This window comes from Enhydra lutris, unplaced genomic scaffold (assembly GCF_002288905.1).
Source record: "Enhydra lutris kenyoni isolate GAN:26980312 unplaced genomic scaffold, ASM228890v2 scaffoldscaffold34, whole genome shotgun sequence".
NCBI lineage: Eukaryota > Metazoa > Chordata > Mammalia > Carnivora > Mustelidae > Enhydra > Enhydra lutris.
This window is the reverse complement of record NW_019154118.1, coordinates 24,382,724-24,407,929: the sequence shown is the minus strand read 5'-3', so window position 1 is coordinate 24,407,929 and position 25,206 is coordinate 24,382,724. Positions and strand designations below refer to the sequence as shown.

The window sequence follows — 25,206 nt, the reverse complement described above, 5'->3', positions numbered from 1 at the left end:
GATGTAAAGGGAAGTGAAGACTTGGAGCATTTATAGGAAATTTTTCTTGGCCTCAGGATCCTGTAATTAAGGATTTTCATGCACTCTGAGCTCTTTAGGCCTTCACTTAGGACTTTCATTTGCCCCGAAATTTGGATGTGCTGCAGAAATACAAGAGGGAATCATATCTCTTTGTAGGGTATCTACATTGCTATGATGAAATGACACATGCACATGGCTCTTACAGTTTTGATACACAGGCTGCTCAGTGATGTGTCTGTGTAATCAAAAGAAACACCTGTTTTCAGGATCTGAAACACGAAGCTGAGAGGATCAATAACATAAATATACTTGTTTGCACTCCGGGTCGGCTTCTTCAACACATGGATGAAACAATATGTTTTCATGCTACCAATCTCCAAATGTTAGGTGAGTCTAATGAATTTCTGATGAAACAATCTAAGATTTAGGAGAGAAACGTCATAAATTTTAATGGTAGAAATTTTTAATCTTAATATTTATTTAATAAAACATCTGAGAAATAACCTGAAACAATTTATTGGCATAGGGGTTCTGAACCCAGAGAGTACAGCTAGACTTTTTTTTTTTAAAACAAAATGGTCAGAAGAATATAAGTAGTTGTATATGAAATTAGACACTTCAGTATTTGACATTGCTAAGAATTGATCTTTTAAGTTATATCCACTTCTGGTGATATTACCAAATGTGGTTTTTTTAAAAAAGTCTATTTTGTAATAATTCTAGGTTTACAATTGCACTGATAGTATAGGGAGTTCCTTTATACCCCTCCCCCAGTTTCCTCTGGGGAAACACCATACACGACTGTGGTACTTTTGTCAGAATGAAGATTGACGTTGGTCCATTACATAAATTCCAGAGTTTATTGGATTTCACCAGTTTTTCCACTAATGTCCTTTTTTTCTCTTCTAGGATCCAGTCCAAATACTAGTTTACATTTAGCCTAATGTATATTTTAAATGTTGTAGTTCACCTTGAATTTTCTCTTTTTTAGTTCTTGATGAAGCAGATAGAATCTTGGATATGGGCTTTGCTGATACCATGAATGCTATTATTGAAAACCTTCCCAAGAAACGTCAGACTTTACTCTTTTCAGCTACACAAACCAAATCTGTAAAGGACCTTGCACGCTTGAGTTTGAAAAACCCTGAGTATGTCTGGGTTCATGAAAAAGCAAAATACAGGTATGAACTATTTAAAACCATATTTGATTTAATCAAAAATCAATGTTCTTGTGCCAGTACCATGCTGTCTTGGTGATCACAGTTTTGTAGTAAAGCTTGAAATCAGGCAACTGTTGAGTGAAATTTAAGTCAAGCAGAGAGAGTCAATTATCATATGGTTTTACTTCTGGAGCATAAGGAATAACACGGAGGGCATTGGGAGAAGGAGAGGAGAAGTGAGTTGGGGGAAATTGGAAGGGGAGACAAACCATGAGAGACTGTGGACTCTGAGAAACAAACTGAGGGTTTTGGAGGGGAGGAGGGTGGGGGATTGGGTGAGCCTGGTGGTAGGTATTAAGGAGGGCATGTATTGCATGGAGCACTGGGTATGGTGCATAATCAATGAATCTTGGAACAGTGAAAAAAAATAAAATTAAAAAAAAAATCAATGTTCTTTTTAGTATACGAATTTGACACTTTTAAATTAATACTACTTTTTAGGAAATAAGACATCATTTTATGTGTTGTGACATATGGGAAGCTTAGTAAATATATTAGTTAAAATTATTTAAATATTTGATGCCCCTTTAAATGTGGGAATACTATGGTGCAGTCTTTTTCAAAATGTGGTCTGGGGAACATAAGATATTAACATCTCTTTCCATAAGATATTAACAGGTATTTATTAATAACTACACCTGCATAAAATGAGGGGCAGTGGGGTTGTGTGGCTATGTGGGAAATGGGTTGGGGGAAATGGATTTTAAAGCGTATTTTGAGGGCGCCTGGGTGGCTCAGTGGGTTAAGCCGCTGCCTTCGGCTCGGGTCATGATCTCGGGGTCCTGGGATCGAGCCCCGCATCGGGCTCTCTGCTCAGCAGGGAGCCTGCTTCCTCCTCTCTCTCTGCCTGCCTCTCTGCCTGCTTGTGATCTCTCTCTGTCAAATAAATAAATAAAATCTTAAAAAAAAAAAAAGCGTATTTTGATACAAGTGGAAGTTTGTGTATGTATATTTGGTATGAATCATTGTAGATTGTGGACATGCTTGACTTGCAGAAATATTTTCTGGTGAACATAGGTAGGATCTGTATTGAAGATCTCAATTCAACCTACCATTATCTCGATCTTAACTTCTATTTCTTCCTATGAAGTGTTAGTCTAGAAAGAAATAGTTTGGGGAAAAGGGTGGGTTATCCTCTTGGAAGGTTTTTAAATGCTGAGAATGTGGGCCTTGGAGCCCACATTAACTTTGTTCAGCTAATATATGTCTAGGATTAAAGAAAGCCCTAGAAGAGGCCAGACTCCATGCTTCTAGGTGATCTTCTAGGTGCTGGTATCTTTGGTTATCAAGAACTCAGGAATGGCATAGCAGGAGATTGTTGAGGTAGTTTCCTCCTTAGCTTACTGTGGAGGAGACAGTGGTCCTTGCTTATAAGGTTGTATTGGGATAGCTATTGACATTCTTGGTACAATTAATAGTCTAAAGATTGCCTAGGTCTTTAGATTATCTTCTTTGATCTTTCTGCTGTTTGTTTTCTCACTATTTTCAAGACCCTTTAGTGTTTTTACCAGACATGAATTTTTCAGTCATTAGGTGGTCGCTAAACTGCATCATTTAAGGTAACTAACTGTATGGGGTGCCTGGGTGGCTCAGTGGGTTAAGGCCTCTGCCTTCGGCTCAGGTCATGATCCCAGGGTCCTGGGATCGAGCCCCGCGTCGGGCTCTCTGCTCCGCGGGGAGCCTGCTTCCTCCCCTCTCTCTGCCTGCCTCTTTGCCTGCTTGTGATCTCTCTCTCTCTGTCGAGAAAAAAAAAAAAAAAAAAGGTAACTAACTGTATGTAGTATCACTGTTGCTAATCTGTAGGTAGCAATGGGTTATTATTTATAGAGCAGAGTTAGAAAAAACTGAATGCAAATATTGTCTATTTCAAAAATGATTTTTAAAAATGATTTTATTTGAGAGAGAGAGAGAGACTGCACATGAATGGGGAGAGAGGGGTGGAGGGAGGGACACTGTGGTGAGTGTGAAGCACCAAGCAGGGCTTGATCTCATGACCCTGAGATCATGACCTGAGCTGAAACTAAGAATTGGACACTTAACCGACTGAGCCACCTAGGTGATGATTATTGAAATGCAGTTCCATCACTTACAATGGGGCTTTCAGAAACCATGTCTTCAGTGACATAATTGACAACTGTGGGGTGTGTGGTAATAACTGTAGCATTCTTTAATCTTCTGTTCACCAGAGGGCTACAAAAAGCAGATATTGTGAATTTTGTCTCATTATTGAAGTTTCTTTTCCAGCCATTAATTTGGTTAATACACCATGGGAAAATCATAGTCAAGAATATATTTTTTTTTTAACAGATTCTCTCTTTTTTTTTTTTAAAGATTTTTATTTATTTATTTGACAGAGAGAGATCACAAGTAGACGGAGAGGCAGGCAGAGAGAGAGAGAGGGAAGCAGGCCCAGGACTCTGAGATCATGACCTGAGCCGAAGGCAGCGGCTTAACCCACTGAGCCACCCAGGCGCCCCAGTCAAGAATATTTTTAAGACATTATAGAGTATCTGTTCTCAAATCATGTAGGACCAGAAAAGTAATTTAAAAGTTAGATCTTTTTTTCTTTCTTTCTTTCTTTTTTTTTTTTTTAAATGTTATTTATTTGTCAGAGAGAGAGAGAGCGTGTGTGAGTGAGCGCACAAGCAGGGGGAGTGGCAGGCAGAGGGAGAGGGAGAAGCAGGCTCCTTGCAGAGTAAGGGAAACCCGATATGGGACTCGATTCCAGGACTCTGGGATCGTGACCTGAGCCGAAGGCATGGCTTAACCAATCTGAGCCCCCCAGGTGCCCCTAAAAGTTAAATCTTTCTGAAGTTGTGTATGTTTTGTGTATTTTGTGTATTTTTCTAAGTATACCGGTATTTTTTTTTTTTAATATTGCTATTGTAGTGAAATGGTGCTTCTAATGAAATTTTTTTTTTTTTGAGAAAAGATTATATTTGGATCATTGTAATTTGCTGTGTTTTACAATGAATATAAGTTGAATTCTGTGGTGAATTATGAACCATTTCGAATTTGAGATGGATATGCTGAGCTTATGTTATTAGGTGCATAGAAATTTAGTATTAACATTTCCTGTTAGCATCATTAATCATTATGAAGTGTTGCTCTTTATCTCTACTAATACTTTTTGCATTGAAGTCTAGTTTGATATTAGTCTCCCTATAGCAACTTTCTCTTGGTTCATGTTTGCATGGTGATTCCTCTGTTCATTTACTCTTTACATTATATACCCCCTTATATTTTAGACTTAACTTAGTAAGCAACATATGGTTCTCTTATCAGGTATGATAATTGCTTTGCAACTGGAGGATTTAATTCATTGATCTATAACTTATATTATTTAGGTTTCTACCCCTTTCCATTGTGCCTTCATTGTGAAATATTTTAATTTCATACATTTTAAACTGTAAGCTGTTATTACTTTTTGAAACATCAGTATTTATTTATATTTATCCAAATAGTTATTCTTTATGATATTTTTATGTCTTGTGCACAGAAGAATTTCCTTTTTAGTTCAGGTTTACTGGTGTAAAAATTCTGTTTTGACTTTTCTGAGGACCTCTTTATTCTTTATTTTGGAGGGATATCTTTTTTTTTTTTTTTAAATGCTGAGAATGTGGGCCTTGGAGCCCACATTAACTTTGTTCAGCTAATATATGTCTAGGATTAAAGAAAGCCCTAGAAGAGGCCAGACTCCATGCTTCTAGGTGATCTTCTAGGTGCTGGTATCTTTGGTTATCAAGAACTCAGGAATGGCATAGCAGGAGATTGTTGAGGTAGTTTCCTCCTTAGCTTACTGTGGAGGAGACAGTGGTCCTTGCTTATAAGGTTGTATTGGGATAGCTATTGACATTCTTGGTACAATTAATAGTCTAAAGATTGCCTAGGTCTTTAGATTATCTTCTTTGATCTTTCTGCTGTTTGTTTTCTCACTATTTTCAAGACCCTTTAGTGTTTTTACCAGACATGAATTTTTCAGTCATTAGGTGGTCGCTAAACTGCATCATTTAAGGTAACTAACTGTATGGGGTGCCTGGGTGGCTCAGTGGGTTAAGGCCTCTGCCTTCGGCTCAGGTCATGATCCCAGGGTCCTGGGATCGAGCCCCGCGTCGGGCTCTCTGCTCCGCGGGGAGCCTGCTTCCTCCCCTCTCTCTGCCTGCCTCTTTGCCTGCTTGTGATCTCTCTCTCTCTGTCGAGAAAAAAAAAAAAAAAAAAGGTAACTAACTGTATGTAGTATCACTGTTGCTAATCTGTAGGTAGCAATGGGTTATTATTTATAGAGCAGAGTTAGAAAAAACTGAATGCAAATATTGTCTATTTCAAAAATGATTTTTAAAAATGATTTTATTTGAGAGAGAGAGAGAGACTGCACATGAATGGGGAGAGAGGGGTGGAGGGAGGGACACTGTGGTGAGTGTGAAGCACCAAGCAGGGCTTGATCTCATGACCCTGAGATCATGACCTGAGCTGAAACTAAGAATTGGACACTTAACCGACTGAGCCACCTAGGTGATGATTATTGAAATGCAGTTCCATCACTTACAATGGGGCTTTCAGAAACCATGTCTTCAGTGACATAATTGACAACTGTGGGGTGTGTGGTAATAACTGTAGCATTCTTTAATCTTCTGTTCACCAGAGGGCTACAAAAAGCAGATATTGTGAATTTTGTCTCATTATTGAAGTTTCTTTTCCAGCCATTAATTTGGTTAATACACCATGGGAAAATCATAGTCAAGAATATATTTTTTTTTTAACAGATTCTCTCTTTTTTTTTTTTAAAGATTTTTATTTATTTATTTGACAGAGAGAGATCACAAGTAGACGGAGAGGCAGGCAGAGAGAGAGAGAGGGAAGCAGGCCCAGGACTCTGAGATCATGACCTGAGCCGAAGGCAGCGGCTTAACCCACTGAGCCACCCAGGCGCCCCAGTCAAGAATATTTTTAAGACATTATAGAGTATCTGTTCTCAAATCATGTAGGACCAGAAAAGTAATTTAAAAGTTAGATCTTTTTTTCTTTCTTTCTTTCTTTTTTTTTTTTTAAATGTTATTTATTTGTCAGAGAGAGAGAGAGCGTGTGTGAGTGAGCGCACAAGCAGGGGGAGTGGCAGGCAGAGGGAGAGGGAGAAGCAGGCTCCTTGCAGAGTAAGGGAAACCCGATATGGGACTCGATTCCAGGACTCTGGGATCGTGACCTGAGCCGAAGGCATGGCTTAACCAATCTGAGCCCCCCAGGTGCCCCTAAAAGTTAAATCTTTCTGAAGTTGTGTATGTTTTGTGTATTTTGTGTATTTTTCTAAGTATACCGGTATTTTTTTTTTTTAATATTGCTATTGTAGTGAAATGGTGCTTCTAATGAAATTTTTTTTTTTTTGAGAAAAGATTATATTTGGATCATTGTAATTTGCTGTGTTTTACAATGAATATAAGTTGAATTCTGTGGTGAATTATGAACCATTTCGAATTTGAGATGGATATGCTGAGCTTATGTTATTAGGTGCATAGAAATTTAGTATTAACATTTCCTGTTAGCATCATTAATCATTATGAAGTGTTGCTCTTTATCTCTACTAATACTTTTTGCATTGAAGTCTAGTTTGATATTAGTCTCCCTATAGCAACTTTCTCTTGGTTCATGTTTGCATGGTGATTCCTCTGTTCATTTACTCTTTACATTATATACCCCCTTATATTTTAGACTTAACTTAGTAAGCAACATATGGTTCTCTTATCAGGTATGATAATTGCTTTGCAACTGGAGGATTTAATTCATTGATCTATAACTTATATTATTTAGGTTTCTACCCCTTTCCATTGTGCCTTCATTGTGAAATATTTTAATTTCATACATTTTAAACTGTAAGCTGTTATTACTTTTTGAAACATCAGTATTTATTTATATTTATCCAAATAGTTATTCTTTATGATATTTTTATGTCTTGTGCACAGAAGAATTTCCTTTTTAGTTCAGGTTTACTGGTGTAAAAATTCTGTTTTGACTTTTCTGAGGACCTCTTTATTCTTTATTTTGGAGGGATATCTTTTTTTTTTTTTTTAATTTTATTTTTCATAAACATATAATATCTTTTTATCCCCAGGGGTACAGGTCTGTGAATCGCCAGGTTTACACACTTCACAGCACTCACCATAGCACATACCCTCCCCAATGTCCATAATCCCAACCCCCCACACCCCCCCATTAACCCTCAGTTTGTTTTGTGAGATTAAGAGTCACTTATGGTTTGTCTCCCTCCCAATCCCATCTTGTTTCATTTACTCTTCTCCTACCCCCTTAACCCCCCATGTTGCATCTCCTCTCCCTCATATCAGGGAGATCATATGATAGTTGTCTTTCTCCGATTGACTTATTTCGCTAAGCATGATACCCTCTAGTTCCATCCATGTCGTCGCAAAAGGCAAGATTTCATTTCTTTTGATGGCTGCATAGTATTCCATTGTGTACATATACCACATCTTCTTTATCCATTCGTCTGTTGATGGACATCTAGGTTCTTTCCATAGTTTGGCTATTGTAGACATTGCTGCTATAAACATTCGGGTGCACGTGCCCCTTTGGATCACTACGTTTGTATCTTTAGGGTAAATACCCAGCAGTGCAATTGCTGGGTCATAGGGTAGCTCTATTTTCAACATTTTGAGGAACCTCCATGCTGTTTTCCAGAGTGGCTGCACCAGCCTGCATTCCCACCAACAGTGTAGGAGGGTTCCCCTTTCTCCGCATCCTCGCCAGCATCTGTCATCTCCTGACTTGTTAATTTTAGCCATTCTGACTGGTGTGAGGTGGTATCTCATTGTGGTTTTGATTTGTATTTCCCTGATGCCGAGTGATGTGGAGCACTTTTTCATGTGTCTGTTGGCCATCTGGATGTCTTCCTTGCAGAAATGTCTGTTCATGTCTTCTGCCCATTTCTTGATTGGATTATTTGTTCTTTGGGTGTTGAGTTTGCTAAGTTCTTTATAGATTCTGGACACTAGCCCTTTATCCGATATGTCATTTGCAAATATCTTCTATTTTGGAGGGATATCTTGGCAGGTTTTTTTTCTTCAAAGATACCTTTGTATTGTTCTAACTTCTATTATTGTAAGCTGACTTTTCTTGTTCCTTTGAAGATACTGTGTATTGTTTAAGATTTTCTTATCTTTGATTCTCAGCGAAACCATGAGTGATTATTTATTTATTTATTTATTTGGTGGCAGGTAGATGTTGTAAGGACAGATGACCTTGATCTGGGCTACCCAGGCTTTTATTTTTATTTTTTATTTTTAAAGATTTTATTCATTTATTTGACACAGAGAGAGTACAAGCAGGGGGAACAAGAGAGAGTGCAGGCTGAGGGAGAAGCAAGTAGCCCGATGCAGGACCCGATCCCAGGACCCTGGGATTATAACCCGAGCTGAAGGCAGCTGCTTAAGTGACTGAGCCACCCAGGCACCCTAGCCTGGCTTTTAGAGTCTGGGGCTGTTCTGTTTCTTTTCTGTGTTTGTTCTGCCTTGAGTCCCGGCTGGGTTATTGCCCTTCCGGGGGTTTCAGCTGAAAGGTGTGGGTTAGCAGAGCTGCTCCATCCGGGCAGGCTTGAACTTCATAGTCCTGAGACTGCCAGGATCTCTGCTCAGCTCTGAGCTTCTCAGTTGGTGCTTTTTGTTTATTTTCACTCATTTTGCTGTGTGTGTGGGTATGTGTGTTTAGGAGTTGTCACACTTCTCATGGTAAAATTGTATGAAGAAATTAAGATTCAGTGTTTTGTTGGCTACTTCTCTCTAGGATCTGGACTGTCATATTTAGGCCTAAGGTTGCTCTCCTGTGTTTTGCAGATAGCAGATGCTTTGAGGGAAAAGTGGAAATTAATATGGGGCTTGCCTCAGGGTATGTCTGTTGTCTTTTTCAGTACTTCAAGTCCTCGCTGCCTTGGTTGCTCTCTGTTGCTTTCTGTTTTTTTGTTTTGTATTTAATCCAGACTTTATAGTTAGTGCTATAAGCCACCAGAGTATTAATCTGATACAAACAACCCCTTTATGACAGGAATGATAGCTTTTTAATCTTAAAGTTTTAGCAGCGAGTGATGATTATTGCCTAGATCCATTATTTTATTAGGATATGCAAAACTGTGATAATCTGATTCTATTTCTAATTTCTAAAACGTTCTCTTTCACAGTATATGTATGTGTATGAGAAATTTGTTGGAAAGACATGCTGCTGTGTGTGTGTGTGTGTGTGTGTGTGTGTATATGTGTATATATATATATATACATATATTCCCCTCCCCCCCCGGGGGGTCTGGATTTCAAAGGTAACCAATGTGGTATATTTTTAATGTTTTTCCTCCTCTTATTTCCATAAGCACCCCTGCCACTTTGGAACAGAACTACATAGTTTGTGAGCTGCAGCAAAAAATAAGTGTTTTGTATTCCTTCTTGAGAAGCCACCTGAAGAAGAAAAGTATTGTATTTTTCTCCAGTTGTAAAGAGGTACTGAATGATTAAGAAATTCATGTTGAATCATCCTTTTTAAAATAGACGATTTCCGTTAGATAAATAGCAGTTTCTTCTGTTGTAATAACTACAGTGCTAGAGGCGGTGAGGAGTATGATAAATAGGTGTGAATACTGGTAGAACAAACCATTGAATGGCTGGACTAACCACAGGTCTTTATAATCCAACACCTACCCTCCATGAATAGTGAACTGAGTGTGCCATTTATTTCCATGCTTTGATGTCCTTGATCATGCTGATCTCTGGAATGCCCTCCTGCATTCCTTTACATTAATGTGTTGAATGTCCTGTAAGGCTAAGCTCAAATGTTACATCTGGAGGTCCTTCTGTGATACTCCCGATCCCCTTGTTATAATCAGCGATTTCCCTCTATCCTTCCATAGGGTATATGTCTTAAATTTAGTTAACACATTTGTTTAACACTAGCCATGTGCTTGAATAAAGCATTCAGTGATAAATAAGAAAGTCTCTTCCCTTAAAGAGAAGGGACCTTGAGTGATTTTTATGTCACTTACCTCTCTATATTTCAGATTACCTGAGCATACATAGTTGTTGCCATATAGGAGGTAGATTCTAGACTTACAGCTTTTTAAGTACTTAGTGAGGTAAATATACCAGTAAATTTCCCTCCAGCTTATGGGAAAGATAAGTAATGGTTTGTCTGTTGTACTCTGTCCTTTTCTGTCTTTACTCTTTTTAGGAAACCTCTTCATTTCCATGGCTTTAAATGCCATCTGTGTTCTAACATCTGCCACATCAACATCTCAAGCCCTGACCACTCTCCTGAGCCCCAGATTTGTGTATCCACTTAAATACTAGAGATTTCCAGTTGAGTATCTTGAGGGTATCTCAAGTTTAAAATAAGAAAAGCAATTTATGATTTCATATTCTGAAGATCTACTCCCTCCCATTTCTTCCCCATCTCAAATGACTGCATCCTTAATTGTTGCCTGTCTTCGTCTCATTGTCAATATAGTGGTAACTCGCATTAGCTCTACCACCTCTCACTGCACCTCATGCTATCGCTAAATCTAAGCCGTGCTTAACTTTCTCTTAGTCATGGCTGGTCTCTTCATTCCCACACTCTCTTTCCTCTAGTTATCGCACATTCTAACCAGAGTGATCTTGGAAAATTGTCCACCTCAGTAAACTTTTTCAAGAGCAGGAATTTAAGGAAAGTTTTCATTCAGGATATGCAAACTGTAGACAGTTTTCATGCTCTCAGTTGACCCTTCCTAGGTTTGCATATGCATTTTTGAGCTTGGTTTGCCTGAGAGTGCATCTGTCACCTGCAGGTTCACCTTTCCCCTCCTCCCTTTGCATGATAGCCCTTTTATAACTGCAAAAGAAGGGCATGAGTGCATCCATCTGTCATCTTCCTGGTGCATTGTCTCAGGACCTGAGAACCTTCCTGGCACCAGGAGCATTGCTGTTCAGAAAGCGAATGGCTCTAAGGATAAGGTAACAGGTTTTTTGTGGTTCAGTTGGCTTACCATTCTTTACTTTTAACAAAATTTGTAGGGAGACTTAATGGACTTCTTAGATGACGGATTTTTAGAAATTTTATTTATCATCATTTTGGAATATAGGAGTTCAAAGAGTTAAGGTTCCTCCCAGTACATTTTCTTTTTTTTAAACTTATTTTTAAAATTCCAGTATAATTTTACATACAGGGTTACATTAGCTTCAGGTGTATAATATAGTGGTTCAGTAATTCTATATATTATTCAGTGCTCACCATGATAAGTGTACTTAATCCCCATCACCTGTTTCACCCACCTTCCCTCTGGCAACGACTAGTTCTCTAAGGGGTCTGTTTTTTTGTTTGTCTATTTTTGTCTTTGCTATTTTCTTAAATCCACACATGAGTGAAATCATATGGCATATGTCTTTCTCTGATTTATTTCACTTAGCATTATGCTTTCTAGATCCATGTTGTTGTAAATGGCACGGTTTCATTCTTTTTTATGGCTGAGTAATATTCCATTGTATATATGTATCACCTATTCTTTATCCATTCATCTCTGCATGGACACTTGATTCCCTGTCTTGGCTATTGTAAATAATGCTGCAGTAAACATAGGGCTGCATATATAATTTTCAATTAGTATTTTTGTTTACTTCGGGTAAAGACCCCGTAGTGGAATTGCTGGGTCATATAGTATTCCTATTTTTAATTTTTTGAGGAACCTTCATATTGTTTTCCTTAGTGACTGCACCAGTTTGCATTCCTACCATCAGTGCACGATGGTTCCTTCTAGTACAGTTTCTTTATTTTCATGAAGAGATTTTCTTAACATGCATATTAGAAAGAGAAAATAGGAATAAAATAATGCGGTACTCTGCCTCAATCTACCAGTTAGTAGTATTCATTTATTAATATGTAAACTAAAGAGAAATAAAGCTAACAGCTCCATTTACTTCCATATAAGAAGAGATGTAATAACATCCAATGTTGTATAATAAAATTATTATGTTAATTAGTTCTTCTTGTTTTGCCTTTAAAAAAAATATTTATTTCTTTATTTAAAGAGCACCTGCAAGTGAGGGGTGCAGAAGGAGAGAGAGAAGCAGGCTCACCATGGAGCAGGGAGCCTGACACAGGGCTTGATCCCATGATCCTGAGATCATGAACTGAGCTGAAGGCAGACACTCAATCCACTGAGCCACCCAGGAACCTCTTTGTTTTGCTTTTTATCAAATTCTGACATTTCTTGTACTGGTCAGTTTTATACTAATGAAGTATAGCTTAGTCTGAGAATTTTTAATAGCTTTATGCCCACAGGGAATTAGAAATTAAAACTGATATTCATTATTTTATCATAGAAAGTTGTGAATATTGTTAATATAATCAAAAGACTTTGAAGCATAAAACTATTAAGTTAAAATTCTGTGGGGTCAAGAAAGTTGACATAAGAGTTCAAGGAGGGGGCGCCTGGGTGGCTCAGTGGGTTAAAGCCTCTGCCTCTGGACGTATATGGAATATTTGGCTCAGGTCATGATCCCAGGGTCCTGGGATCGAGCCCCACATCGGGCTCTCTGCTCAACAGGGAGCCTGCTTCCTCCTCTCTCTCTGCCTGCCTCTCTGCCTACTTGTGATCTCTGTCTGTCAAATAATAAATAAAGTCTTAAAAAAAAGTTCAAGGAGGAAAATAAATGCAAAATTTCTTTCTCTTGATTTTATTTTGTCTCTAATTTTTTCAAGGGCTTACTTCTTTTGTAGCAGTTTTAGGTTCATAGTGAAGTTGAGGAGCCTTCTTTCATACAGGCATGACCTTTATTATTTTTTCATATTTTAAAAATGATTGTGGGGATCAAATTGCTACTTAGAATCTATTTGATACATGTGTAAGAAGTTTATTTTAAATTCTCAGAAGTTTATTTTAAATTCTTATTTAAACTCTCATTTATAATATATCAGAAATTACAGTTTTTGCAATTAATTACATTTGGAAAAATGTCCACTATCAAGTTGAAAATGTAAAGGGAGCATATTTTTAAATAAATTCTCATAGGAAATAATGTGATCAAAAAGTGCTTGAAGACCTCACCTCTAAGACTGCATTTTCCCTTCTCTGCTCCACATTTTTTAATTGGTGAACCTTGTGCTCCTTAAAGCATTTTTGCTGTTCGTCTCATAAGCTTGCTGTGCTGCTGCTGTCCCGAAGTACCAAACTCCTTTCTCTGTTCATGTCTAGGTTCAGTATCTGTACCGAGTGTTCTGCCGGCTCCGTCCTGGCATCTCTATCCTTGCCCTGCATGGCCGCCAGCAGCAGATGAGAAGGATGGAAGTCTACAACGAATTTGTCCGCAAGAGAGCCGCTGTGCTCTTTGCTACTGATATTGCCGCCAGGGGGCTGGGTAAGAGCTTAGCAGAAAATATTCTGGAATCGTGTCTTATAGAATTTGCTTATAAAGGGATGGATTTGGGAATTCATAGTTTCATTCAAATAATTGGTCCTTCTTCTCTTAGAAAAACAAGTAAATGAAATTAAGGCTCTATCAGTGAAAAATGTGTTTTCACCTTTTGTGTGCTTATTGTTTATGAAAATAATCCTAGAATCCCGAGGAGCCCACAAAATCAAAGGAGGATTAAAGGTTTAAAGATAAGAGGAAAAACTACTCTGTTTCTTTGAAAATTGGAAACTTGATAAAATATTACAACTTAACAAGAATATTTGAAGTCACATTTTGTCACTAAATATTTTTATTTTAAAAACATGCTTAATGTACTTCAGCTTTCAAGAAGCCACTGATACTGTTTTACAGCTGGTGGCTTTATGGTGGCGGGATGGGGTACGGAAGTAAATTAGAGGAAGTTTATGAATACAACATGAAAATAAATAGGTGGTAAATTTTTCAGTTACTTTATGTTAATGACTGTGACAGATTTTACATACACATGAATGATACGTCCAGTGTATCTTCATATATACTACCCAGCTTTACTGACGATCTTTTTCATAATTCCCTTATTTATTCCCATCTCCCTGTTGGTCTGGGAATATTTTAAAACATATCTTAGACATCATATGCATTCATTCTGTGTGACTGGAGGCTGTAGCTAAGTATGCATATTTTTAAAGCTCTCTAGCCTCTATCATTATGCCAGGACTTTGGTAAAATCAGCATTTTGTATTTAAGTGGTTTGGGCTGTGTCTGCTGAGGGAAGTGGTATGCCAGTTGTCTCCAATCTTTTATTTGTGTTTTTAAGTTAATAGTTAATTAAAATTTGCTTAGTTTGTGATCCCAGTTCTGATCTTTCTCAACTGTCCTAGCAGATGTCTCATGCTTACTTTTCTAACAGTTCAGATGCAGTCTGTTTCTCTCTTTCTTGAGACCCTCTTACAGCCTCTGCCTTCAGCTCTCACCTGGACTGTTTCTCCATAAACATCATACACATTTGTCATCCTGGGACTCTTCTATCCAGATCTCTTCCTCTTTCTTGATTTATTTTCTCATTCTCTTTTAAAACATTTATAATCTCATTCTGTAGGGGTGCCTGGCTGGCTCAGTTGGTGTAGCATGTGACTCTTGGTTTTGCGGTTGTAGGTTTGTGTCCCACACTGGGTGTAGAGATTGCTTAAAAATAAAATAAAAAGTAAATAAAATCTCATTCCCTGTAGCTTTTTCAGTAAGGGTGCAGCATGGGAGGTAAATTTGAGTTGTTACATGCATGTCCTGTTCTTTTTTTTTATTTTTAAAGATTTTTTTAAAAGATTTTCTTTATTTATTTGACAGAGAGAGACACAGTTGAGAACACAGTGTCTGGAAATGAATGAAAACTTCTGTAGCCAAATATGTGTACAGAATAATTATTGCTGAGAAATGAGAAAAAGGGACTTAGAAAGATATCATTAATTTGAATGGAGATGGGAAGAGCAAGGAAAGTAAAGTTTCATTTAAATTGAGAACTCAGTTTTATAGTTCACCAGGAGCCTATGAGAAGTGGGTCCTTTTAGGTAATTAAATATCAGGATATTTCATTATTTGTCTGACACAAAGCAATCTCTTCTGTGTCAGATACAAAATAACCTTCATATTCAAACACTGCCTATCAAAGGAGAATTGTTTATTATCTCTTGGTTCATGCAATTAATTTTATTTTTAATAAAATTCACAGATGAGTTTGATGTGGTGGATAGCCCTGGCAAATAATCCTGTAAAATAAAAATAGTGGGTCAGCTGGGTAGTTCAGTAGGTTAAACATCTGCCTTTGGTTCAGGTCATGATCTCAGGGTCCTGGGATCCAGCCCTGCATTGAACTCTGTATTCAGCAGGCGGTCTGCTTCTTCCCTCCTCTGCCCCTCCCCCTGCTTGTGTAACCTCTCTCTCTCTCTTTCAAATAAATAAATAAATAAATAAAATCTTAAAAAAAAAAAAAGTAGTACAGCATGGTAGATATTGAAACTGATTTCCTAACTTGACATTCCTTATGTACAGATTTCCCAGCTGTGAATTGGGTTCTTCAGTTTGATTGTCCAGAGGATGCCAACACGTATATTCACAGAGCAGGTAGAACCGCCAGGTAGGTATGCTGACTCATTGCTTTGCTATTGCAGTTGGGAGAAGTAAGCTGTTGATAGAATGGTAACTGATTAGCATCTTTCTGGAGAGCATTTGGTAACAATTACCAAAGCCTTAGCTTTCCTCCTCATGCCTCACATTCAACATTGAAACACTGATCTTAAGAAAAGAGATGGGTAAAATTTCAGTAAAGATGTTCATCTTACTCACCTTTGTAAAGATTAGGAATTGGGAATAATTTAAATAATCATAGTAAGTTTATGAGTGATTATGATTTGCCACAGATGGACTGTTTCTTTGGATTTACCTTGTAGCATTTACTTTCTCATTGAAGCTGGATGAGTATTTATAACATGGTTGTCAGTGAGACATTGATACTTGATGATGGAAGAGACACCACATGTTGTTCTGCCTGGTCCAACAGTTTCTTCTGATTTTTAAGTCACGACTTGTGCTGAATGGTTTCCCAGAGATGGCAGGATCTTTAGACCCAAGATTTAAACCATATTCCAAGCAGAAAGTATCATCTCCAGCAGACTTGCCCTTCTGCTTGCCCTGTGTCCCTTCCAGCAAGTAGCCCCAAGTGTCCCCTGTCCCTATTTCTCTATTAAATCTCTTTAGTGTGTAGTTATTTTAAATTTCTTTGAATCCATAATTTTTGGATGACTTTGAAGAAAAAAAATTTTTGGTCATATCTGGTGAATTTTGTTGTATGTTTTGGCTGATGTGAAGGTTTTTTATGTCGTCCTGTCACCTGAGAACAAATAGAGCTCTCCTTCTATTCATCTTTAGTCTTAATAACGTTTGATTGCTTGAGTCACATTTACCTTGTGGGCCATTAAACATGGGCTGTAATCAAAATGTAGTCCAGCCCATTTCTTGTGTCCAGCATCAAGGGAGAGGATAGTACAATAGTGAAAGTTAAAGCTATTTAAAAATAGGATTTATGAAAAAAAAATAGGATTTATGTACTTTGGGGTCAAAAGTGTTTTTATTGCAATTAACAATATAATTTGAATAAGCAGTGGAGTTAGAAATGGGTTCTGTATATGGTGTCATCATGCCTTCAGACAGACTTGCCTATAGACTGGTGACATTTTGACTTCTCATGGGGTCTAAGGAAATTGGACCTGGTTAGAACAGAGGTCTTGTTTTTCATTTTATAGAAAGGTGGGTGGTGTATCATTGATGCTCGTATGGGCACCTGTTTGGGTTATCTTTCATAGTGAGAGACTCAGAAGTGGTGAGTGGTGATTGGTGGAATGAATGTTCCTCCAATATTTCATGTTCTTCAGTAAATGTGTGGTATGTATGAATTTGTACATGTACCAGTGCACACATTTGCAATCTGGATAAGGTGGGACGTGGCTTCTCATGAGCATACTGCTCCAGGGGTACACAGGCTTGTTAGTTTTTCCATTTGGTGTGGAGATAGGGCAAATGCATTTCTTTATGGAACACTTTTTTTTTTTTTTAAAGATTCATTCATTTATTTATTTATTTATTTATTTATTTGACAGAGATCACAAGTAGGCAGAGAGGCAGGCAGAGAGAGAGGGGAGGAAGCAGGCTCTCTGCTCCGCAGGGAGCCCGATGCGGGGCTCGATCCCAGGACCCTGGGATCATGACCTGAGCCGAAGGCAGAGGCTTTAACCCACTGAGCCACCCAGGCACCCCTATAGAACACTTTTATTTATTTATTTGATTTATTTGTCAGAGAGCATGAGAGTGCACAAGCAGGAGGAGGGGCAGAGGGAGAGGGAGAAGCAGGCTTCCTGCTGAGCAGGGAGCCTGACGTGGGGCTTGATCCCAGGATCCCGAGATCATGACCTGAGCCGGAGGCAGATGGCTTCACCGACTGAGCCACCCTGTAGAACACTTTTAAATAGTATTTTACAATTACTCTTCTTTTATGAAAATGATTGGACATCTCACTGCATCAGAAAATAGTTGACCAGAGAGGATTATTTCAAGGTTTTTGGTTCCCAGAGAGGTTGTTGAAAATCTTATGTAGTCGAACATACCAGGGTGAAGGTTAAATTGGTCCTGATGACTGGAGATGAAGAGTAGCTACAGCAACATCACGATTGTATTTGAAGAGAAAATACTAATTTGAAAAACTATTGTAATATCTAATGTCATTAATTTTTAAAGTACAAGTCTGTTTTGATCCCTTGTAACCAATTAAAAATGTTTGAATCGACTCTTTTAGATGAGTAGTCAGTGGAAATGTTTAGGATATGCAATCCTTTTTTTTTCTAGGGCAGTTTAATAAGAGAAATAGTGAAATTGCAGTTTAAAATTGCCATTAGTGGGCTTACAGATAATTAGAAAGTTTCTTGGGCCATGAGACTGGATAATTGAATTGAATAAGGCTAAATTAAAATTTGAAACTAATTAAAATCCTGTGTTTATGCTGTAATTAAAACTGGGTTGCCAGATAGTGTTTACTTGTGGAGGTGAGCTGTAATATATGAATATAGAGAAATGAATTCAGTGCTTTGTGGCAAAATAGCTAAGGTTTGAGGAATCTTTTTTTCCTTTATGTGTTTTAGCTGAGTGGAACTGGTGATTCCGGTACTTGTCTTGAAGTACTTTGTTTTAATTTATTCACCTAAAATTCTCTTGATCCTTAGTATTGAGAAAAATTTTGTCTTTTTCCCTTAACCATCCACACCCCTTTTAACAAAGTGATCTCATTTAGAGACAGGTGAGGCAAGGAATATGAATATAATTTTATCAAGCTGTATTCTGTGACACAGTGTACTTAAAAATGATTGTCTTTAGGGCTTGCAGAGCTTGGTACTCATAAAACCAAGCTTTTCCATTTCTTAAGATGATGCCCATTTGAAAATAAAAAAAATTTGGTAATGGAAAGTAGATATTCCTCTTTAAAAATTTTTTTTTAAATTAATTCATTCATTTTTTTTTTCTTTTTAAGATTTTATTTATTTATTTGACAGAGAGATCACAAGTAGGCAGAGAGGCAGGCAGAGAGAGAGGAGGAAGCAGGCTCCCCGCTGAGCAGAGAGCCCGATGCGGGGCTCGATCCCAGGACTCTGAGATCATGACCTGAGCCGAAGGCAGAGGCTTTAACCCACTGAGCCACCCAGGCGCCCCCATTAATTTTTTAAGAGTAGGCTTCGACGCCCAGTGTGGAGTCTAGTGCAACACTTGAACTCACAACCCTGAGGTCAAGACCTGAGCTGCGATCAAGCATTGGATGCTTCACCCACTGAGCCACCCAGGCTCACTCACCCCACTCCTCTTTTTTCTAAGTGCTTTTATTTGGAGAGTAGAGGTCTGTGGATGGAAGATATGAGTTATAAATAACTGTTCATATGTAACTGTTGGGAGTTTAAATATAAAGGGTGAGAGGCAGTGCCTGGCTGGCTCCATTGGTAGAGTATACCATTCTTGATCTCAAGTTCATCAGTGCGAGCCCCACGTTGGGCCTAGAGGTTACTTAAAAAAAAAAAAAAGATGTGTTTATATATGTGCAACTGTTGTTTTCTAGAGTTGGGGTAAAATAATTCCAGTGGTATTCCCCTAAGCCTTTCCTGCCTGATCGCAGACTTTGTGAGTGGTGTGGATAGCAGAGTGTGGTTCCACTAGGGGGCAGCAGAGGCCAACTCTGTGCTTTGCACGCTCGCGGGCGGCAGTTCAAAGCAACCCGCCTAGGTGAAGATGCGAAGTCGTTCAAATTTTTGCCGTGATAACTTTGAAGAGTTTATGGTTTGTGGAAAATACTGGTACTTTATGGAATAGATAATAAAGAGAATTTTTTAAAAGTGTCCTTAATTGTTTTGTAAATTGAAATAATAAAAGTAAAAGACAATTTCCATGAGCTTTAATTTACTGAAGATTACCCTGAATATCTTAGGTATGAGATGGGAGCAATCTTTGCTGGTGGAAATTCTTGCTTCTTTAATTCCTTTAGCTTAGATTTATGAAGATCTTATTTTCAGCCTGCTTCTTCTAGGTAGATAATGGTTCTTTCTTTTTTCCTTTTTTTAAAGATTTTATTTATTTATTTGGCAAAGAGAGATCACAAGTAGGCAGAGAGGCAGGCGGTGGGGGCGGGAAGCAGGCTCCCTGCCGAGCAGAGAGCCCGATGAGAGACTTGATCCCAGGACCCTGAGATCATGACCTGAGCTGAAGGCAGAGGCTTAACCCACTGAGCCACCCAGGCGCCCTGGATAATGGTTCTTTACATGGCTTTCTGCCTTGGTCTGGTTGCCATTTAGAAATTTGAAGGTTTTTTTTTTTTTTTAAAGGGCAAAACCAGTTCTTTATTTTGCATCAAAAAGCATTGAGCTGGGGGAAAAAAAAAAAAAAAGCATTGAGCTGGGATGGAGATGGGCCAGGTTAGCTACAGAGGTTGATTAAGTGGGCTGATATTTCTTAGGAGTCAGTTTGTTCTGGGAGCTTCCCCCTTGCTCTCCTGCAGTCTGTTCTCAACACAGCAGGCACAGTGATCCTTTTAAACACAAGTCAGATCATGTCAGCGCTCTGATGCCTTCCTGTTCACTCCAAATAAAAGCCAGTGACTTGATATTATTCAAGCCCTTCCAACTGTACTTTCTGTTTCCCTCTGCCCCTATGCTCCACACTGGTGGAGCTCTTTCTCCTTCATGCTGGGCATGTTTTTCCCCTCCATGGCCCCTTTAAGTTACTGTTTCTTTTTCTGGAATGGTTTTTCCTTGAGCATCTGCATGGCTATCTTTCTTAACCTGCACTAATCATTCCTCCTCACCTCGCTCTGTACTTTCTTTTTTCCATACCAGTACCTTCAAATATACTAGGGCTTTTCCTTAGTATATTGTTTTCCTTTCTCTTCACTAGAATATAAGCTCCATAAAGGCAAGGAAATATGTCTACTTAATTGATATACCTTGAGTGCTTTAAACAGGGCTTGGCACAGAGTAGACGGTTGAGATAACACAATTACTTTCTCAGATCAGACTCAGGAATCAGAGCTTACCTAAAATTAATTAAGCTACTGCAGTATAACCACAGTATACTGTGCTACTGCAGTAGGACAGTACAGTGGCTTAAAGCAAGAACCATTTCTCCCGGTTTCTGTGGATCAGAAATCCAGGTGCGGCTCATCCCTGGCTGCTCATCTGTGTCCTTACAAGACTGTAGTCAAGGTGTCACACAGTACTTGCAGGCTCAGCTGGTGGTGGGTCCCATGACAAGCTCATTCACATTGCAGATGCCTCTGAGGTCCTTGCTTGTGGTTTTTCTTTTTGTGGGGCTTTTTTTTTTTTAATAACATAGTAGATGGCCTCATCAGTGAGAGTAAGGGAGAGAGTAAGACAGGATAAAGTGGAAGCAGCAGTGTCTTTTGTGACCTAGACTTGAAACTCAAACTCCATCTTACCTGTCATATCCTAATGATTCCACAAATCAGCCTTACTCAGTGTGGGGAGGGTCACGAGGGTGTGAATGCAAGAAGGCCCAGATTTCTGGGAGCCATTTTAGTAGCTGCCTATCACACCTAATATCAAGCTTTCCTCACAGTTTCAAGGATATAGGAAGGTAACGAATGGTAAGGGATCTGTGAGCAATAAGAGGTCTGGGACCTCCACCATAGTTCCACAGGGCCATTCTCAACATCTCAGGGTAGTCTCTGGCCCAGTCTGACCTCACAGTCGCTAAGCTGGTTGTGCCGTTTATCCCTTCCACAGATGGGCCATTGGTGTACTTGGTCTCACGCTGCCTACAGAGACCTATCCCTTATATCCACACCTTTAAACAGACCTGGGACATTCTGTCCTTAGCATCTGTAGGTGAGGGCTCATATGCTAGCGTGTGCCATGTTTGTTTCCCAGGAGGCCTGTCATTCGTATATTTATGAGGAGACTTGACTGTGTCACTTTCTCATTTTCAGCCAGAGGATCCTCTTTCCTAAGGGAATGAGCGGGTTGTGGCTTAGCCATTTACTTTCTGACACTCAGATATCTGTTAAATGAACAAATACAAGAACTCATTTGGTCTTTATATTGGTCTTGTGGGAGAGGCTGTTTTGTTAGGAAATGATTTCTCAGGGATTGTGAGGTAAAATGTGTCTAAGATCCCTTGGGAAATGCCAGGGCTGGGATTTGTACTTGGGTCTTCTGACCCTATGACTCCTATGACCCTATGACCAGATATTTTCATTTAGTAAAATCTAGTGGCTGCTGCTCTCAGGTGGGGCTTCCAGAAGGCATGAAAGCCAGGTGCTGGAAGAAGGAAGGTAGGTAGATACCTTACTTAAATTTGCTGCCATTCATGATCATGAAGGTAAACTAAAACTATATCCATTTTCTTTTTTTATTTGGAATCCGAGAGACACATATTTCCTAGTTGACCAAGACTCTCTTTAAAAGTCAAGAAATTTAGGGGCACCTTGGGTGGCTCAGTGGGTTGAGCCTTTGCGTTCGGCTCAGGTCATAATCTCAGGGTCCTGGGATCGAGCCCCGCATCAGGCTCTCTGCTCAGCAGGGAGCCTGCTTCCCTCTCTCTCTCTGCCTGCCTCTCTGCCTGCCTCTCTGCCTATGTGTGATCTCCGCCTGTCAAATAAATAAATAAAATCCTTAAGAAAAAAAAAAAGTCAAGAAATTTAGTTTTGGATCTGGCTCTGCTGCCTGATGGATTTGGACTCTGTGACCAGTTCTTAATCTCTTTAAGCCTCAGTTTCTTCTCCTATAAAATGGGGTTAATCACCTCTTTCAGTAATTTCCAGAAAGTATAATTTCACCTAGTATAATTTGTAGGCACTACTTTTATGTGTTTTCTTCTTGTTTTTAACATATAAACACTTAGTCTTTTTTAAAATTCTGGGGCCAGAGTTGATGGACTCTAATGATTTCTGCCCTTTCTCTGTGAATTCCCTAAATCCTTGTTCGTCATCAGTTTGTTAGAAGCTTTCCATGCGACACACGTTAGCCAACTTGCTTTCTTTCCAGTTCCCCTGAATTGTTTCAAATTGTTGAATGTCTTCTGGTATACCTCCTGTATTTCCAAGATCTCATGCTACACTTGACTTTATTTTTCCCAGAATATTTCCCAGTCTGTCTTTTTCTTTTAAATCTAGTGTAGAGTCTTTAGATGTTCTATGAGTCAGAGATCCCCCTTCTCCCTGAATAAGCTCTCCTTTGTGCCACGTTGTGCACGAGGAACAGAAGCTTTGGAGTCTGATTCCTGTGGCTGCCTGTGTGCCTTTGCAGGGCCGAGTGCACTGTTGTCCCTCAGTGACAGGCGCCGTGGGGCTGTTGCCACAGGTAAGGTAAAGGCATAGGGAGGAGAGAAGGAGATGCAGGGGGGGGGGGCACAGAAAGAAGGCTTTGGAATCGCAGAGTGTGCCCAAGAGTTGTCTCTGTTTCTCCACCTCCTGGTCCTACTTATATTGTGACAACAGCTTGTATGTTAAGAATCACAGGTATAGGACTTTAGATTCTGAAGGGACCTGGATTGTTTCCTTCAAACCGTTAATTTATAAAAAGAATGCAGTGTATGGTGATAAAGTGACTCATTATCCACAGTTACAGAGCCAATGAATACTACAGCTGGGGCTCGGGTTCAGTTCTTTTGACTCTAAATCCAGTCTGGTTATGCACCCTCTGGTGGCTTGTTTTCATCTGTCCACTCACCAGGTACTTAGTGAGCAGCTTTTAGATACAAATGTATGGTGGGTGGGAAAAGTATGTTCATGTATGTCCTCAGATATACTGGTGGAGATAAGGAAGTACCCTAATATTGATAGTACTAAGTGGTAAGATAAATACTAAGATGTTCAGTGAAGTGAGAATGGCACAAAAGATGTAGATTTTAAAAAGCATATACACTTTTTGCTTTCTACTTTGTAATAACTTGTGTTTTGTTATAAAAATAGTGTTTGTTTACGATATAGATTCTAGATGTTGGCAGAACATACCACCTGCATCTCACCACCTACAAAAACTTTCATATATGTTTGCATATGTATTGTTAAAATTACAAGAAGGGAATTATTCTAACATTCTCTTCCAGCCTGATCTGTAACTTGGAGAACCAGGCCGGGGGAACTGAGAATAGCCAGGTAGTCATGAACACTGCCAGATCTTGCTACAGCAGTGGTTGGAGGTCTGAGTGGACAAAGTTTAAGGGACACTTAAAGTTTCAGCTGGAGTGGAGTTGGTGTGTTGGGGAATAGGCATTGGAGTAGTTGAGGACTAGTGGTTATTGGGTAAAAGGCAATTTATTGTCAGAACGGTAGGGCTTTCTCTCCTTCCTCTGGCCAGAGGTTGTTTCGAGGTTATTTCAGTGGAAGAATTACTCTTGGGACCCAGAAGTCAGTGGTATGGGTCTCCCAAGTTTAGCTAGAAATGCTAGTGAGCTGTAGGATGTGAAGGTAAGCTTCTTGGTGTCAGACAATCATGATCAGCCTATTAAGGACCCTTCTTTCTGGAGGAAGTCTTGGTAGAGCTGAAAAAGGTAATGAACTGGAAGTTTAAAGCCTCTGATATATAATGATTAGCCAGTGGTTTTTGTTTTTGTTCTAGATTTCTGTTTTTTTTTTTGTTTTTTTTTAGTAAGTCTGGTCTTTCCAGAAATTTATTTGCTTCCTCTACCACTTGCTTGCATGTAAAAGACTAGCAAATTAATGTAAAATGAAGTTCCTCCTAAATTCTAAAAGGCTGCATAAATGTGACATGATATTACTACTGATGGTAAAAATGAGATCTTTTTGTGTGTGTGTGTGTTTCAGATGCAGGGCTTTTTATTTGTTGCTTGGAATGTTTCTTACAACAACCTGTCTAATCTGGAGTTCCAAAATGTAGATCTTGTGAAGAACATTTATTTCTCTTTATACATATACCAACCCTCAGTCCTTGGATATTGCTTTTGAAATACAAAAAGCTAACTCACGGGTAAATAGACTATCCTTGTAAGCATTTGAAAAAAAATAGAAAAGAAAAGAAATGTGCTTCTGGTTTCTTCTTAGAGATGTTTTTATTTCTGAAATGAAAGCTTACTGGAAATTTTTGGATATTGGCATGGAGGAGATATTTGTGCTTTACATTGCTACAGGGAAGAGACTTGTATGATGTTGAATAGTTAAGTGGCCAGTGAAGATATTTTTGATAGATTCTTGCTTTGTAGGATTTGACTTTGGACGTTTTTTTCCATTTTTGTATGGGAATTTTGTTCTTTTAAATTCCAGTGCTGCACTCTGTCTTAACCTTGTGCAGATCTATCTTTTAGCTGTTAAAGTTGTAAAAAGGTTTGGATATAGCCCTTGTGTGACTTGACTCCTGATCCATTCTTCCAGATTATCCCTGGGTGTATGAATGGGTAGACAAGATAGATGTAATGATTAGGCTTATTACTCCTGCTTCTGAGTCCATCTGAAGATCCTTGGGCTTCAGTGGATGCTATTTTGATACCTTTGAGAC

The 25,206-nt window shown here is 38.9% G+C and overlaps 1 protein-coding gene across 1 annotated transcript in view; it reads left to right on the top strand.

Moving 5' to 3' along the window:
* LOC111153748 (DEAD-box helicase 10) overlaps positions 1-25,206 on the top strand; it is a 270,832-nt gene that overhangs the window by 17,914 nt on the left and 227,712 nt on the right. Inside the window, exons 5-9 of the mRNA XM_022512954.1 lie at positions 288-408; positions 1,013-1,202; positions 9,607-9,733; positions 13,456-13,618; positions 15,701-15,785. Of these exons, the coding sequence (XP_022368662.1) occupies positions 288-408; positions 1,013-1,202; positions 9,607-9,733; positions 13,456-13,618; positions 15,701-15,785 (686 nt within the window). The remainder of the gene's footprint in view (positions 1-287; positions 409-1,012; positions 1,203-9,606; positions 9,734-13,455; positions 13,619-15,700; positions 15,786-25,206) is intronic.